This window comes from Poromitra crassiceps (genome assembly GCF_964638095.1).
Source record: "Poromitra crassiceps genome assembly, chromosome: 19".
NCBI lineage: Eukaryota > Metazoa > Chordata > Actinopteri > Beryciformes > Melamphaidae > Poromitra > Poromitra crassiceps.
In genome coordinates, this window is record NC_139646.1 from 20,209,026 (window position 1) to 20,227,359 (window position 18,334).

At 45.2% G+C, this 18,334-nt stretch overlaps 1 protein-coding gene across 1 annotated transcript; it reads right to left on the reverse strand.

Annotated features, from left to right (window-relative positions):
• Nucleotides 1–1,525: 1,525 nt before the first annotated feature.
• Nucleotides 1,526–11,602, reverse strand: LOC310794253 (transcription factor AP-4-like). The gene is made up of 7 exons (XM_083656211.1): nucleotides 11,473–11,602; nucleotides 8,168–8,333; nucleotides 7,331–7,429; nucleotides 6,142–6,312; nucleotides 4,605–4,730; nucleotides 3,692–3,865; nucleotides 1,526–2,987 (listed from the first exon to the last, which is right to left on the reverse strand). The coding sequence occupies exons 1-7, from the start codon at nucleotides 11,559–11,561 to the stop codon at nucleotides 2,832–2,834; spliced, it is 981 nt and encodes a 326-aa protein (XP_083512337.1). The 5' UTR covers nucleotides 11,562–11,602; the 3' UTR covers nucleotides 1,526–2,831.
• Nucleotides 11,603–18,334: the final 6,732 nt, after the last annotated feature.

An 18,334-nucleotide genomic window follows, 5' to 3' on the forward strand; every position in this document is an offset into this window, starting at 1 on the left:
TCGGTCGCACCAAACACTGATTCTTGCACTTTGTGTGACGCCTGAACACGTTTTAGTTTTACCAACTAAATCTGGTAATCCTTTCTCTTGTCCAAACACATTTCAAAGTTTCATACTTTTTTCTTGACATGAATTGAAGCTTTTGAATGTGGCCTGGCTATATGATCTATGAAGATCATTCTTCATATAAAATCACAATATGGAAAATGGCGGTTATGACTTTTTTTTTTTGCCATGTGTATTAGGCAAGGATGCATGGAGAGTGAAAAAGGTGACAGATACCAGGGCAGACACAAAACCACTCAAATCATTCACTTGAGTGCCCTATTTCAGGATCCTAAAGGTGACTAGTTTGCATCCCTGATTAGGACCGACACCCTCCCCCATCATTATTATTATTTATTTTGACCTTGCAAGATAAATATTATTTATTTTGACCTTGCAAGATGTGGACGAGACCAAAGACATTTTGAGACACATGCAGGGAAACCTCGGCGTGTCCTAAAGACCAAAATGGGCGCTAAGTGACATGAGGTCCGGGCCTTTAGTTCACTGCCAGTCAGAAAAGCACCAGGTTGACAAAGAGCACCTTTTTGTAAGTGGAATCTACATTCTTTGATACAAGCATGAAAAGTTACATATAGGTTTAATGTACACGCCTATTAACGGTGCATAGATAACCTCTCCGTTTCACCTCATGTATAGATGAACCAACAAATGTACTGGAGATGGAATTGCATAAATAGCAAAAACTCTAGTGCATAGTCACTGAAATCAACAAACCAAGAACAGAAGTTAGACTAGGAGTATGTGGAGGAGAAAATGGAGGCCTTCAGACAAAGATTATGAACCATTTTAAGCCTGTTTTTAAGTTTTCAAAACATTTTCAAATCTAACAAGGACCAAGTTCTGGGTTAGCTGGTGATGCATTCTAACTTTACAGTAGCAACTAGCATCATCTGTGGTCCTATTCTGCTCTAAAAATCTGGTTTTGTTGGTGGAACTTTGTCACATTGCGACGCAGCTGGTTTTGCGCGAGATGATGACCACACGAGGCATCCATCTTGCCACGCTCCAATCTCTTGCATTTGAATCGGCGTCCTACGAAGCAGCTAGGGGCGGGATTTAGGTGTGAGGCCAGCGAGTGCGAGCCCGTGATAGACTGATGGTTCATCCAATCACCTGCCAGGTACTTTTTGAAAGTGCCTGCCCTTTCAAACGGGCCAGAGTTCCAGAGTGACTCAGTCCCAGGTGGTTATGTGAAAACAAACCATCTGGTAGCGTCGGGTTCGACATTTTGGGGGAGTACCGACCACTGTAACCAGTGGAGAAAAAGGACGGTGCCTCCCCTCTTTGACTCGACAACTTTAAGTACGGTTACAGAGAAATCCAAACAGATTAGATGGATTTTCATCTGAAGGACTCAGTTTCCTTGTGTGAACCTGACAAAACCTCCAAATTCCACTTGTTAATCTCGAAAGTAATAGAATCTTCACCTTCTACATTCAGTAACTGACAGAAAAAAAAAACTACAACATTAAAACCAGACGACAATCCATGTAAATTGTCAAACAGCTTATTTTTTTTTAAAGGGCTGAATCGGAACTCGACAACACAACACGGAACCTTTTTTTTCAAGTAAATCAGACATAATCATTCAAAATCGCGATCTATGCTCAAATTAAGTTTGAAAATGTTTCCCTAAAAAAATCAAATTTAGAAATATCTTCAGTTTCAGCTTTAGTCAGATTTCGCGACCAACAGCACTAGAATGTAGCCGAGACAACAGGGTAACGTACAAAAACAAAACAAAAAAACAAGGTAAAATAAGACTGGGGGAAATAAGGGCAACTCGATACCTCTTTTTCAGAATAAAAGACTAAGAGTTGCTTGCTTGTTGTGTTGTTACATTCGACTCCATTATACTGACGTCTTATCAATTTGTAGCACAAATAATACTGCCAGCGTGCCAGTGAGGGCCGGGGAACTGTGATTGTATGTAGCACACGTTAAAAACAAACAAAACAAAAAACAGGAAGGACGGACAGATACTGATAGCTTTGACTTGTGGACAACCTCCTCAAAACACACTGTGTTCCAATGCAACACAGCATAGAGAATTCTGGCTGCCATAGAGACACTGCGGAGCGCGTCACCATTCAGAAACCACCCCCAAAACGGGGGGAAACAAACCCCCCCCGAATCCTGGCGTTACGTGTTGCACACAAAGATCATATATATGTTAGATGAACACTCCAACTTACTTCCTTGACAGCTAGATCCACGTTTTTCTTCTCGCCAATTCTCAATGGCGTCCTCGTTTTGCTCGGGAGTACAAAAAAACTTTAATTGGCGATTTCTTTTGACATTTGTTGTCTGCGCAGCCCCACCACACAACAGCTTTTAGCTGTTTGATTCAAGGAAAACGACGCTGGTGTATGGAAGTGAATGGAGGGCTTTCCCCCGTGATGGGCGTGGCCTATCTCATGCAGTGTCTCTATAGACCGTGGATGGGCACTGGAACTGCCTCTAGAAATCCCACTGGGGCTCCACCATGTCGGCCATCTTGTGTTTTTCAATCTTCAGGGATTTGACAGTACGTGACTGACAGAGAGCTTAACCACTGGATTTGGGAGTTGGGATAATGCCTAAGACAGAATGTTTCTTTTTAAAAAGTAGTCAAGCTCCTGGAGGGAATCTTACAGTGGGCAGGTATCGGAAATGTGTGTGTGTGTGTGTGTGTGAAGTCGGGTCTTGACAGAACACGAGTCTCTAAACTTTTCTCTCTGCCTTGTTGGGATCATGCATCTACTGCATGTGTGTCTGGATGATCAGTTCATGGAGCAGTCCTCTCCCTCCGTGTCGGTGTCCGTGTCCGAGCAGGCGGTGTCCATGGCGACGTGGGCGGGGCTAACGATGACGGCTCGTCTCTGCTCCTCTTCGGCGCTGGCCCTCCTCTCCTGAGCGCGCTCAATATGCTGGATGGCCTGCGGAGGGCGAAATAATATTCAATCAATTTAAAATCTTTTTTGCAAAAAAAAAAAACATTTTCCAACAATCCTCATAAGCCAATCCATGGCTCTATTAAGAAAATGATCTCCCTTGGTAGCCTAAGATGGGAGTTCGCATGAGCATTTGTACTACGTCCAAAAATCCCAAGTATTTTAATGAAACCTGTGCATTGACGGAGGACACGGATTAACGCATGGGTGCTGGTAAGAGTTTTTTTTTTTTGGACTGAACTTTTACTGGTGTCCAGGTTGTGCGGCTCCCACACCGCATTGACTTGAAAATATGTCATTTACACCATGTTTTCAGCTGAAATCACTGTAGCAGGCTACAGTATCGGAAGTCCACCATTGTGCAGCATGTGGCTACAGTGAAGATTTCAGCTCAAAACAGGGTGTAAATAACGTCTTTTCAAGTCAACTTGGCATCTCAGGGCTTGTGGAGACTTGGATTACGCCAGGTGAGCAGACAGCAACAGACGGATCTACTTCCCTGACGCGGCCGGTCCCCACTTCTCCGAACTGGGACTGCTCCGGCTGCATTCTACTGCATGTAGTACACAGACTGTCCGAGAGTACCTCGTAAAAAAATCCAAACTATCCCTTTAACCAAGAAAATTGACAGTGGTCTCGGCAAACCTCGCCCACTGTAAAACCACACTCCAATGGGGTGAACACGTTACCTGCACGATGGTGTCCAGGTTCTGTCTGGACGTGGACACGGTGCTGGTGTGGGCGGCCGGGCTCATGGTTACCACGGTGATGTGATGGTGCGGGTGCTGGGCGAGTGTCGGGGCTGGGACGATGACCGTGGGGTGGTGGGTGGGGGCGGGGGGAGTGGGAGGAGCCTGCTGCACCTGGAGGACACAGAGGGGATTGTAGGCGTTTACATATCAGCGTTAATTCATATGCAGTCTCAGTTCTCAGTCACTATCCGCGCCGCTCCGCTAGAGACTGAGAACTTTCTCACAGATTTTGTTGGCAATTTGAGAGTAAAAAAAAAGGGGGGGGGGGGGGGGGAGAGCTTTGCAGAACCAATCCAAAGTCTTTAGGGCAGCCCTTCATGCAGAAGGGGCGGTGACATGCTGAAGTTGTGTGCTTGTGAATGGATAAAACAACAAACTTTTCTCTGGACAAACTACCATTTTCTACGAGAAGTTCCAGAGCAGTAAGATTTAATATTGCTGGAAGCTCTGTGTGTGTGTGTGTGTGTGTGTGTGTTTTTAAAGAGCGAAGTGTCTCAAGTAATAAAGCGATGTACCCACTTTGAAAAAAGGCAGTGTGTGTGTGGCTCAGTGCCTTTTCTATGTGTTGTTATTTGCAGTGTTTATGAAATGTGATACAAATTATGTTTAGGGGGGGGCAAATTGAACACCAATGTTTGGGATTTGGTCACCACACATGATGGGTAGAAGTTGTTTGAAACACTTTTCTGACCTGTGTGTGTGTGTGTGTGTGTGTCTAACATGCGGGCTGTGTGTGTGTGTGTGTGTGTGTGTGTGTCTGACACGCGGGCTGGTGTGTGTGTGTGTGTGTGTGTGTGTGTGTGTGTCTGACATGCGGGCTTGTGTGTGTGTGTGTGTGTGTGTGTCTGACCTGCGGGCTGTGTGTGTGTCTGTCGGTGGCCGGACCGTGGAGCTGCTGCAGCCGTAACAGAGTCTGACTCTGCAGCTGAGCCTGCTCCTCCTCAACCTGCTGAGTGATCACCTTCACCTGGATCATCTGGAGACACACACACACACACACGGACACACACACACACACACACACACACACACACACGTTAATTCAACGTGATGTCAATTTCAGAGTAACTGCAAAGATGTCCACGACCTCTGCATTGCATTAGTGCTTCTGGAGTACCGCAGGGATGATGTATTTGTGTAGGCTTACTGCACTTCTTAGTTCCAACGTGTAAAAGTCAATTTTTTCTATGGGAATTTCAGTTAAATCCATGAAATAATGTCTGTGGTGAAAAAAGTTGATGAAACTTTGTGTTCAGCAAGATAATCTTCACAAATGAGGACCACTTTTATGACTTTTGAAGCGTTTTCTGAAAATAGACTCATTCCTGCAGTACTCTATATCTAGGTACTCTATATCTAGGGCGGGGTGATTATCATAAGAAATTATTTCAATATCGATGTAGAATACTATCTGTTAACACGCAAAATTGAAATATGAAATACCGTAATCAAACTGATTCACTGCATTAACCTGCAGCATCATCCTATAATAAGAATGCAAAGTGTGTGCCTGTGAGTGACTTGAGTGAGAGCGAGCAGAATTGTGTTCGGCCACAGCTCTGCCATTTCACGTGCGATCACGCTGAATCTTTCAGGAAGTGTAAAGAGCACCCCCTGCGGGTGACCCAACAGAGCCGGATTTTTTGATTAGGTAATTAGGGCCGAATAAATGGGCCAAAATGACTCACGACAGGTTCGGCACCATGGAGAGCTCCAGAGTGGAGGAGCCCACAGGTGAGTGGAGTTATAATCAGCCAATTGAAGTGGACTATAAAAACCCTCTGGGAAAGAGAGAGGAGAGGCTGCATGCCAACTCTGTGTGCAAGGCCTGACTAAATAACCAGCCACAGGGGGGACGGGTATTCTGCTAGTACAAGTAGTATGAAGAATGGCAAAACTCAACTTTTTATAATAGTCCTTCATTTGTTTCAGATATCATTGTGTGAGAGATTTTAAACAGTATTTCCTTTTTTAATCTACTAAAAACAGCAGAATTGTCAAGGCTTTGTCACTTATTGTGGTGAGTGTTGCCCATCTACAAAATTAGCCACGATTGTTTACATTCCTCTTCCTATTTCAGTCTCTTGTTTGTCTTTCCAAACCGTTTAACCCCCATCTCTCAACCTGCTCTTCAGGTCAATCCAGGGTGGAAAACGCCAGGCAAACATTGGCTGTGTTCCTGACTACTAGGGATGTTCCAAAGTGTCTCATTTCCCTGTCTAGTTTTTATTTTTTATTTTTTTAATATATATATATAGACCAGTCGAATAGTCTATAAGCAAGAAAACACTCAGAAAACAGTCAACAGTCATCGTTCGTCTAGGACAGCCCAAAATCGCAGTGTGAAGGGGACTTTACACACCAAGCTCCTCCTCCCTGCGTCTCACCTGTTCCTCCAGCAGGAGGCGCGCTGTGCGCTCCTTGTCCAGCTGCTGCCGGAGTTCCAGCATCTCCCTGCGAAGCTCCTCCCCCTTCTCCTCCTCCAGCGTGTCCGGAGAGCCGATGCCTTCGTCCTTCTCCTCCGCTCGCCTCCTCTTGGGCGACGAGCCGCTGAACTCCTGCAGAGACGAGAGAAACGCTCGTAAGGACAAGTGTCCCACAGTCAATACATTGGCTCTGTGTCAGAGCTTAGTGCAGTAACCGGGGGAGTTACTTTGTCCAATTTTTAGACGAGGAGAAGACCACCAAACAATTGCTGCTTATCTGCCAAAGTACTGTCGCTCGTACTGAGCACATGTCCTCGTTGACGGTGAAAAATGTTTGCCGTCACAAAATAAAAATCGTTTCACGACTTATTTGAGGGAGTGTAATTATGTTATCGATCACATTTGCTACCTGTTGCTCTTTGAAGTTGCGATGTTTGTCGGCGTTTGGTCAGCTCCCTTCGCCAGTTCGCCTCCGCACTTTTAAACATTGTTTACAGACGGGCTATGTAGTGTCAGCAACGTAAGCAAAAATAACTCCATATTTCGCTCTCTAGACCGGACAAGACCGCATGCGCTCACAGCAGCCATGTTTGTTGTGTTGAAGCAAGCACTGAATGAGTGAAGGAGAGGAGGGGGGGGGACGCCCACGACACACCCACACTGTCACATGCATGTAACGTTACATTATTTCTTTTAAAAGCACGCAAATTATTTTTAACTCAGCGTAAATGAACGTCATGAAAACACATCTATTCACATCGAAAAAATAACATTTAAAGGGTCTTGAATTTGAAATCCACCTACGATTTTTCAATACTTTTCAAGGGTCTTGATTTTCCCTAAATTGAATTCCCAACTTTCAAGACTTTTCAAGACCCCGCGGATACCCTGTTAATTTCTACTTTTGCTTAAATGCAAAACTGGCCAGTCAAAATCCATCGGGTGTGATTTTCCCACCTTACTAACTACAGTATTTGGAGTATTAAAACCAGCCACCATCATTATTCAACCAAACAAACATTCGTTGGGATAGTCTGGCTGCTTACCAATGTGGCTGGAAAATGACAAATGAGCTAACCGTAACGGCTACAAGCAAACTTTAGAAGCCACCGTTGATTTCCCCCCAAAACGTCACTAAGCGAGCCGTTACCTGGATGAAGCGCTTGAGCTGGTTGTTCTGCTGCAGCAGCTGGGTCTTCTCCTGCTCCAGGGCGAATATGTAGTCTGCGGTCTGCTGCAAGATGGCCGCCTGGCAGGCACAAATCCCATTGGTTAAAATACAACACCAGTGTACGTACATTCTTCAAAACATTCGTACAAAACTGGTGGTGAGCCACAAGGAAAACACAATAAAGAAACGGTAACCAAGTATAAGCCAGTGCCTTGCAGTTTTACCCAGGCTTCAGCACTGTGACATACAATGTAGTAAATAGTGTGGAGGAAATAAAGCATGGGATAAGCAGTGTACTGTTTGTTTGTTGTTTTTGGTCAAACATAACGTAACTATAGACAAAAGAATATCTTCATGTCATGATCTGCACTATCGCAAAAGAAGTCATTGAATAAAACTACACAGAAAGGATTGTGTGTGTGTGTGTGTGTGTGTGTGTTAGGGGTGTCAAAATGAATCGTATAATCGATGCATCGCGATGCGGACGTGTGAATCGAAGACAGATGAATCGTTGAATAGTTTGTTTAAATTTCTGTTGACATTCAGATTTTAAAGCACTTTCTAAGTAAAAAAGGGACTTGATATTTATCCGACTGCTTATATTGATGAAAAAGTAGCCATGTGCAGTAATAATACCGAAATTTGAGGATTTGATACTTGGAGCTGCAATACTTTGAGCTGTATCGAGATGCATCGTGGAATCGAATACAGATGAATTGTAATCTAATCGTGAGGCCAGTGAAGATTCACAGCCCTAGTGTGTGTGTGTGTGTGTGTGTGTGTGTGAGAGAGGGTGTGTGTGTGTGTATGCTGCACCTTGCTGAGCTTCTCTCCGTCTGTGTGTGGCAGGAGTGTTTTGAGGGACTGGAAGCCGGCGTTGATGCTCTGCATGCGGCGGCGCTCGTTGCTGTTGGCGATCTCGCGGCGGATGCGTCTCTCCTGGTCCTGAGCCGTCTCCGGACTGAGGGGGATGTTGGCCAGGCTGAGAGAGAGAGAGGGGGTTGACAGGTGAGAGGGGGAAACCAGCCTATCCATGAAGCCACTACTAAATAAATCTGAAATGTCCTGCATCATCTTAATGACAGCAGAATCTTCTAGAATCTAACGGTTTCCTGTTTGATTTCTGTTTTGTTAGTTTATAGGGAGGGATGCACAAATCACAAATATGGATTTTCAGCTGATACGATGACCAATAAATATTTGCTTCTCATGGCCGATAATCGATAGAATAACCGAATATATATATATTTTTAAAGAAGTTCTTAGCCTGTAATGGGATGCAATTTCATGGAGTGTGAAAAAGGTGACAGATACCAGGACACACACAAAACCACTCACAATCATTCACTTAAGTGGCCTATTTGGGATCAAATAATTGACTGTCACCTAAAGGTGACTAGTTTGCATCCCTGCAGTTTATGCACACCTGAGGGTAAGAAAGGCTAAGTTGTATCAAGGCTAGACGACACTGACAAGACAGCCAGGGTTCCAAGTAAGCCAGAAGCTCAACAACCATCTTCGTGGGGTCGTCAGAAATCTTTTGGGACTGAACGGACAGACAGACAAGTAATTACATTTTTGGAATGCAGTTTCACAAACCGTGTGCTCTTTATAGAAAACCATTCGCACCCTTGGGTAACATCACACACACACACACACAGCACTGGCTATTAAACGGGACAACCTTTGACCTGAGAACGTACCACGCTTCAGTTCTGACCCGCCACATTCCTCAGTCTAGCTACTTGGAGGTCTTTGAGTTTGCCTCAACTCGCTGCCCCCCTCACACACCTCCGTCCCTTCAGGCTGGACCTCACGGTGGCAAAACCTCTTCTGTCATATTGACTCTGGGAGGGAGATAAGTCAACCATTACGGCTAAAGATGACTGCAGCGCACAGGAAAAAACTAAAGAACCCAAATTACCTGATCAGAGATGTTTCTCAAAAGGACCAGCGATGGAGGGCAGTGGGGGGGTTAGTAAGGCAGAAAATACTATCGCACAGCTCGCATGACGTTTTGTGTTTACTGGCCATGAAAACACCTAGATCAACTAAATGAGGACATGGTGGGCCTTGTCATCATTTATGAAGTCAAGCAACAAGTGTAAGCGCATTTAAAAATGCAAAACAAGAAGAGAAAAAATATATTTGATTTGCCCAGGAAAAGAGAGATGGCAGAGTAACAAACGTGTTATATAGCTGGTCCTACATAAGCAGGAACAGTGATGCAGTGGTAAAAAAAACTTTTCTTTTCGTGACATTGACACGTGTAAGGCAACAAGAAATCAATTATATTTAAGCTTGTATTTGTTCTTTTAAAGATCCTTCCTCACTCCTTTAACTTTCCTCGGTTTGATACTTGTGTGATGTACACATATCAGACTAAAAACCTTTGATATTTAGCTTCAGGCACACTTTGTCTAACTGCAAGATCAACCTGGAACAGAGGAGCACAAGCTTGTCTAGAATAAACTACTGTAACAAAAATGTCCCAATGAATGAGTAATAATGCAACAACATTATTCTGTTGGTGAGACATGTGTGTGTGGGGGGGGGGGGTGCGTGTGTGTGTGTGGGCCTGTGTGTGTGTGGGCCTGCGTGTGTGCGCAAACGTTTGGGTCCTCATACCTCTGATAACATAACTAACCCCAGCACTTTGTCTTTGACACTGATGGCTCATTAAAGGGATTTGGTCTTTTTTTCCACAGGGGCGATGATGTGCAGGTTGTTCTGCTTGATTCCTGTGTGCTCAATTCCTCAAGTGACTCATCAGAGTAGCTGAACCCCCTCTCATCACTTAGCAGCATAGTACAGTGTCACATGGGTACAAAGCCAGAGATGAAATACATGAAAAATATGGGAGCTGCCGGTGTGCAGCCATACTCTTAACGTTATAACTGAAAGTGAATGATCTGGTGTGGCACATTTGTTTTGCACATTTCTAGGTAACTGAGAATAGTCAGCACCACCTCATAACGTCAACCACTGGGCAAAGCTCAAACTGACACTAAACACAAAGTCGATCACATGTACCGGTATACCAGTGACGAAATGAGGAGCCTTCGAGCAAAGCCAGCACAGAAACGACCCACAGCCACTGACAGCCCACACTGTCCCAAACCAAACCTCGGTCGTTTAAGTTCAGAAATGCAATCAGCTGTTCCCAACCATCGTTGCCAAGACAAGAGCTGCCGACCTCCAACATGACCGCCAGAGGGCGCATCGAGCCACCTGGCAGCCCGGGGGAAGCAGCCAGCGACTGACGGTAGCAGCAGCAGTGAAATGTGACTCCAGCAGGCAGGCAGGCAGGCCCCCCTGGCATGGAGAACAATGCTTTCTCCCGTGTTAGCTCCCAGCTAGCTGCTAACGTGTAACGTTAAACCTGCCACCAAAGGCTACAGCGTTATGCCCGACCCGTTGACACAATCAATAGACCACGTGCCTGCAGTTAAGGCAATTGGTGCACACGGCGTAAAGACATACCCAAATTAACACGCGTAGAAAATGCGTGCGAGGACTGGGATAACTAGCTAAGCTAAGCTAATTTCAGCACACGACACACAACAAGCATGGCTGCTCCGCGGACCAGCTAGCTGGGCAGGTCCTCGTTTCACCGTGCATAGCGTCACAAAACCCATTTCCAGCGCCTCAACGAACAGCTCGGCTGCCAGTGAACGAGAGAAGCGGACTATTTTGCGACATTAGCGAGGAGTTCAAAGCGAAAATCATCGTTAGAAACATCTGGTTCAGTCTAGAGCTGCAAAGCGGCGGGCAACACGGGAGTAACCACGTGGTTGATGTTGAACTAACATTACACGCAAATCTATCCATTTTCGCCTTGTCGATTTACATATTTCTGAACGTTACAACGATGGAAAATATACCTGATTGGCAAACGTTAAGTGCTAAGGTATAATCAAGCGTGGTAGCAATCGATCCACCCGCGGCAGTCCTCATAGCTAACATGAGAAGCTGCTAGTTGTACAACCATGTTGCTGGCAGAGCAACACAGGAGCTAACAAGCTAGCATGCTAACTTGAGCAAGATTGCAATCACAGAGTGGCAGCAGCCACATGAAAGGCAAGGCGTGCAAACAGCATGCTATCAACGGCGACACACACCTGCAGAGACCTCCGATCACATCCTTCTCTGACTTCTTGAACTGTTGTAAGTTCGGGATCTTCTCTGTCGGCATCATGAAATATTCCATGCTTTCAAGCCACCTTGTCCAGTCCGTGATTGTTGTTGTTTCCCCCCCACACACACCGTCCGCTCTGTTTCCTCTGTATGCAATAATTCGTATTACCGCAGAGATCTAACTGCTACTACTAAAAAAACAAGCAATCAGCTGGTCCGAGGAAGAGAGTTCTATAGAAAAATAAAAGCAAGTTCAAGCTGTGTTGCTCCCACAGCTGATGGGGTTCCCTCCGCTGTGTGTGTGTGTGTGGCTTCAAGCCTCCGCCTACTACGTCTGTCTCTGTGTGTATGTGTGTGGCTTCTTGCCTCCGCCTACTACGTGTGTGTGTGTGTGCAGCTGATCTGTCTCAGGCGGGAAACAGCTGGTTGGAATCAGGAGGGAGCCTGGCTGTTTTCCGGAAGGCAGAGAGAGACAAACCAAACACACAAAGGCTTCAGTGTGAGTGTGACTGACTCCAGTGCTGCATGAAATGTTATCAAACTAAAACCTCAGACAGACATTAGTGAGCTATCACTGAATTAATTTCAGATTGCAGTGGTGGTGAACACAAGCTTTAAAAACATTTGTAATTAATTAATTAATCAATTGAGTTATTTTTATTTATTTATTTATTTATTTATTTATTTATTTATTTATGTATTTATTTATTTATTTTATTTTTTAATTATCTCCGCCAGAGGCGAAGCTGGGGGGAGATTATGTGATTGGTTGTGTGTGCATCTGTGTGTGCTGCAGTGCTGTGTTGTGTTATTATTATGACATCATCAGTGTCTGTCATAAATATTGTGTGTCTGTTCCCTCCTCGCCAGGTTGTGTTATTATGATGACATAATCAGTGTCATAAATAACTGATGACATAACAATTCTCGTTGCTGATGCATGTGTCTGTGTGTCTTGTTCTGGGTTGTGTTATTATTATGACATAATCAGTGTCATAAATAACTGATGACATAACAATTCTCGTTGCTGATGCATCCGTTACCTCCTCGCTGGGTTGTGTTATTATTATGACATCAGTGTCATAAATAACTGATGACATCACAATATATTGGTCGGCCGATAACCGATATATCGGTATTGGCCCCCCCAGTGATATTGGCGATATTTTTTTATTTTTTAAGTTATAGACACAGATAGCATGTTGTGTATGTTGTGTATTGATCATTTTTCATAAAAAGAAGAGCTGTTGCTGGGCCTTTTTAACGATTGTTTTGGTATTAGAGTGCCAGCTGAGATTATCCGAAATTGTGACACCAAGAAATGTAATACTCTTTACCACAAAAAAAAATCGCTCTTTACAATGTCAATGGAGCAATTGCCTTTATGCCCTGGCATGTGGCCTTGTGCCCTAAATCTTTTTGTGATGCCGAAGGCCAGATGGCCTTGCCCCTAAAATGAAGAAATTCCCACCCTGCTATGCATACACCAAAGTACTAGTACTTTGGTGTATGCATAGCAGGGTGGGAATGACACATATCTGCTCAGTTGAGACGACTAGTCGTCTCAACTGAGCAGATATGTGTCATTGTGTTGTGTATTCTTATTATGAAACTAATAATAAAGCAATAATAAAAATTTAGCCAAGAGAGCACAGAATTGCGGATGCCAACGTAGCTAGATAGAAGGTCCCAAAGTCGTCAAAGTCTTTCAAAAAAGCAGGGTTCTCCTTCCAAAGTTGCAAGATGTCCTGACCCTGGCACTCCATGGAGTTCGTGCATTCTTTAGCTTCCTGTTGTTCAGTAGACTCTGGCACTGGGGAGACACTGGGCTGCTGACTGACGCTTCGCTTTGCCACTGTTCTTGTTGGTGCGTGGCTGTGTGGGGCTTCTGGAGGCTTGGGTGTTTCATGGACTGCAACAAAATGTGGCTTGAATGTTTTGATGGGGCCTTTAAGGATTTTGTCTATGCTCTGTCCATGTTCAACACCAGAGAAGTCCATGGTCTCCATGGAGCTCCAGTATTCTTCTTCTTCTTCTTCTTCCTCCATCTCCAGCACTGGGGAGACGCTTTGCATCGGACAAATCCAAAGATCATCAAAGTCTTTCAAAAAGGCAGAATTCTCCTTCCAAGGTTGCCAGATGCCCTGACCCTGGCAATCCACGGAGCTCCCGTATTCTTCAGCTTCTTCTTCATTCAGCTCAGGCACTATGGAGACGCTGGGCTGCTGAATAGCGTTTTGCTTTACCACCCTCCGGCTGCATGGTGCTTCTGGAGGCTTGGGTGTCCCATAGACTGCACCAGAATGCCGCATGATGGTTTTGATTGGGCCCTTAGGCATTTCGTCCATGCTCTGCCCATGCTCGACACCAGAGAAGTCCAGAAGGTTTATAGAATGGGAGCATGTGGGAGGACTGCAGAGAGAACTACCCTCGGCGGTGCTGAAGATCAGAGGCTCCAAGGGGGGAATGTCTGAGATGACATCTGGTGTTTCTACAAGCCCACGCAGTTCTTGAGGAGAACCCTCACTCGGAGCAATACAGTTCCTTTGTCTTGTTCTGTAGGTATCAGAACTGACAGTTTTGGGCGTGGCAGGTAGAGTGGGTGCAGAAAACCCCATTTGTTTTGTTCTGCAGGTATCATCAGACCTGGCCGTTTTTGGCCTGACAGACGGAGTGGGTCCAAAAATCCCTTCCATCTCCAGGCCTAGGGAGGTCTCTTTAGTGGGACAATGCGAGACAGACCCGTTTGCCACATGCTGAGTTGGCAGAAGGCATTTCTGGCTAGGTGGATTATATACAGGTGCACTGAGTTTCATTGGCATCTTATTTGTCCTGGCAATTTTTAGCCTGGCAGGTGGAGTGGTTGCAACAATCCCCTGACACTGAAGGCTTTTCAGTGATGCCTCCATCTCCAGTCCTGCGGTGACATTTCGAATGGGACGAGTGACAGACCCTGTTGCCACACGCTGAATTGGCACAAGGCGTCTCTGGCTAGGAGTTGGATTATATACAGGTGTGCTGAGTTTATATACAGGTGTGCTGAGTTTATATACAGGTGTGCTGAGTTTAATCGGCATCTTATTGGACCTGACCACTTTTGGACTGGCAGGTGGAGTGGGTGCAACAATCCCCTGACACTGAAGGCTTTTCAGTGATGCCTCCATCTCCAGTCCTAGGGTGACATTTTTAACGGGACAATGAAAGACAGACCTTGTTGCCACACGCTGAATCGGTGAAACGTGTGTCTGGCTAGCACGTGGATTATATACAGGTGTGCTGAGTTTAATCGACACCTTATTGGATCGGACCATTTTTGGCCTTGAAGGTGGAGTGGGTGCAAAAACCTCCTGACACTGAAGGCTTTTCAGTGACGCATCCATCTCCACTCGTAGGGCGACATTTTTAACAGGACAATGAGAGACAGACCCTCTTGCCACATGCTGAATTGGTGCAAGGCCCATCCGGCTAGGAGGTGGATTAAATACAGGCGCCCTGCGTTTCGTCAGCTTGCTGGATCTTGGAGCTGCCACTTGTGAAGCATGTTGTGTGTCTTTCTCACAGGCACACAACATGGGTTTGAGTGGACCTTTAGTATGTCTGTTTCTCATCCTCTCCTGCACACAAGAACATTTATTTTTAATGTGTGGGGATGTCAAGAAAGCCACTGTGAGGAGTGTACGCTTGACTGGTGGACTGGTCTTCACAGTTGAAGACTGCCATTCTGTCTTCACCTTCTTGTCAACAGTGGTGCTGTTGATCAGGTGGGACCGATGCTTCTGCCTCGCTTAAGGTCTTTGCTGGGAAACTCCAAGGGAAAAGAGCTCTGGCGCCCCAGCAGTTTAGGGAGAGGAGAGGATCTAGATGGCCAGTTTCAGAGCTCTGCAGACTGGTGCCTCTCGTACCTCCACCAGTGTTGGGAAAGATACTCAGGAAGTGTAATAAGTTACTTAGTCGCTAGAACTTTTGTGCTCTAAATTCTATATAGAATTGTGCTTGGTCGATGGTCCATGTTGTTGACGCAGGCTCAGGCTTGATTGGCTGGGTTGTGAGTTGTCCAATTTATACCCTCAGCAGGGAAAGGCGTATGACATCACTGATGATGTCACAATGTCAATGCATAAGTGACATCATCAGTTGACATCAGTTCACTCAACATGGTCATTGTGAAATCACCGGTGATTTATGACATCACTGATTATGTTACTAAGGATGAAAAGGAGGACAAGGGTGTGAGGATGACCAGGGACAGAATGTAGCAGTGGCGGCTGGTCACTAGAGGGCGGCTCGAGTAGAAAGTCCACCTTAAACATGCTAAAAATGCTAAACATAGACTAAATTAGTTGGATACTGTGAAATAATTATAAAATAATTGCATACTCAGACAATGTGCCTGGTAGTCTATCTATCTGTGTCTGTCAGTGTCAGCAGCACGGTCTGCAGCAGCCTCTGTGAATTATACTGTCCCCGCCTGCTTTGGGCGCCGTTATAACATGTGTCTATGTACCTCATTTGGCCGGTTAAACATTTACTAAGCACGTGAGCTAAGGCTGATCTCTAATTTGTTTAATTCAGATTGCCCACAGGGCGCAGATCTCAGATCTCACCTGTCCAATCAAGTCTGTCCTGGGGGCATAGGAACGATATCAATTCGCTGTGAATTAAAAAGTGGGAGGGCAGCTTGTTGGACTATCAGGAAATGCAGCATACCGCGGAAATCAACTGAAATCAGACATTTGGGACTTATTCAGCTATTCTCCTGACAAGAATGTTCATTCACTGGAAGAGAAAGGAGGTTAAAAGCCTGGAATTAAATGCATGATGATTTTACCAGCATGGAGAGCAGATGTGGTGAACTTGTTGACCTCGTTTCGCGAGGGGGGGGGGGGCAGACACACTACAACGAGCAGAGGAGCATGGGAGACTGGCCGGGCATGTCAGACAGAGCCTGCAGCCCGGCTTCCAGTAGGTGGAAATCGTGTGAAACATTGGCTGACTGTTATTTTATGAGCAGATGTGAATAGCGGTATAGGCTACTTCAGTGGTTCCCGACCTTTTTTGTCTTATGTACCCCTTGAGCTGTTTTGCCATGCCAAAGTACCCTCTCACTCATGCGTGTCGACGATTCTCTGAAATGTGTTCTATTAAAATCATAGTAGGCCTCTCTAACACATCTGATTATTAAATGAAAATCATTTGAATGACCCCCTTTAATACAATTCAGTTTTCAATTTAAAAAGTCATCAGTTTTACCAAGATGGGCCTAAAATTACTTGGAATATTGCTTTTATCATTTTGTAAAGACATTGCAATCCCCAATCTTTCCAAGTACCCCCTGCAAGCTGCTCAAGTAGCTACCCCTAGGGGTACACGTACCCCTGGTTGGGAAACACTGGGCTACTTAACACCAATTTATTTAGCAAAGGATATAACGAGCTATCAGACTCATAATAGTCTATTGAATACCAAAAACAATTAACCATTACCACATTACACATGCAAACACACCAATCAATTCAGTATTCAATACAAACCGTGACCACTTTTATAAGCTAGACTCTGTTCAAATTAACCAGCTGGAACAAATTGTTTTTACATACAGATTGTCTAAATAAGCTACATAGGCTATAATAAATAATACACGAAGATATAATTCGGCCGATATATAAATTACCATATAGTAGGATAGTCAGCTCTAGCCTGCATATTTTAATCCAAACCTAAAGAGTTCAATGTGAGCCTGGTTATTAAGAAGACTTAATGAATTTACCCATAACAGCCAGATCCAGAATTTTTATCGTTGTATTATTGAGAGCTTTCTAACTAGTTAATTTACTGTATGGTTTGGTAATCTTACTGTCAAGGAGTGAACATCTTTAAACAGAGTAGTGCGCCTTACAGGACAACTGGTGCCAATCTGCCGGCTCTAGAAGAGCTCTATAGCTCCAGACTTCTGTCCCGTGTCTCCAGTATTGTCAGGGACCCTGCAGGTTGTCAGGGGCCCTGCAGGTCAGTATTGGTCAGTATTGTCAGGGACCCTGCAGGTCAGTATTGTCAGGGACCTCACCCTGCAGGTCAGTATTGTCAGGGACCCTCTCTCTCGTAACGGGACAAGCCCGTCTTTTATTGTCACACGAACACCACAACACATGCATGCGGCCACAACACACTCATGCTGAAAGTGTCCTCTGCATTTAACCCATCCAGGCATGTCCTTTCCTCCGGGGGGCAGGCCAGGAGCAGTGGTCGCTTTCTCGTACAGCGCCCAGGGACCAACTTCGGATGTTGTCGTCACTGGTCGGATGACGATGACGATCTGATCTTCTGCATGTTTTTAGTGGGGGGGTTATATACGGAGGAACCCCCTGGGGGAGCACGGGGAGAACATGCAAACTCCACACAGAGAGAAAGGCCCTTACGACGAGATACCCCACCTGGGCAGTGGGCACTGAGGATATGGGGGGGAACACAACCACAGCGCCCACAGTGTCCCAGGCGAGAATCGAACTCAGGACCTTCTGACTGTGAGGCGACAGCTCTACCACTGAGCCCCTGCAGGCCATCCGGTTACCAGCTTCTTTTATCGACTCCCCCTGAGAAGACACTACCGCTCTACTAAATGCTCCACCACTCGTTTTTTCAAGAGCTTCTTCCCAAGCGCAGTGTGTCTGAACGATCACAATTCCAAATGTTAGATCTATGCACCTGTCTAGAATTCCTAGACCACGCTCCCTTTTTCTCTGTTGTTTTTCCAAGATGTCTTATATCCATGAAATATTGCTCTATAGGCACTTTATTTTGTGCACTTTATTATCCTGCACTTTAAATCTAAGCCAGATGATTCAGGCC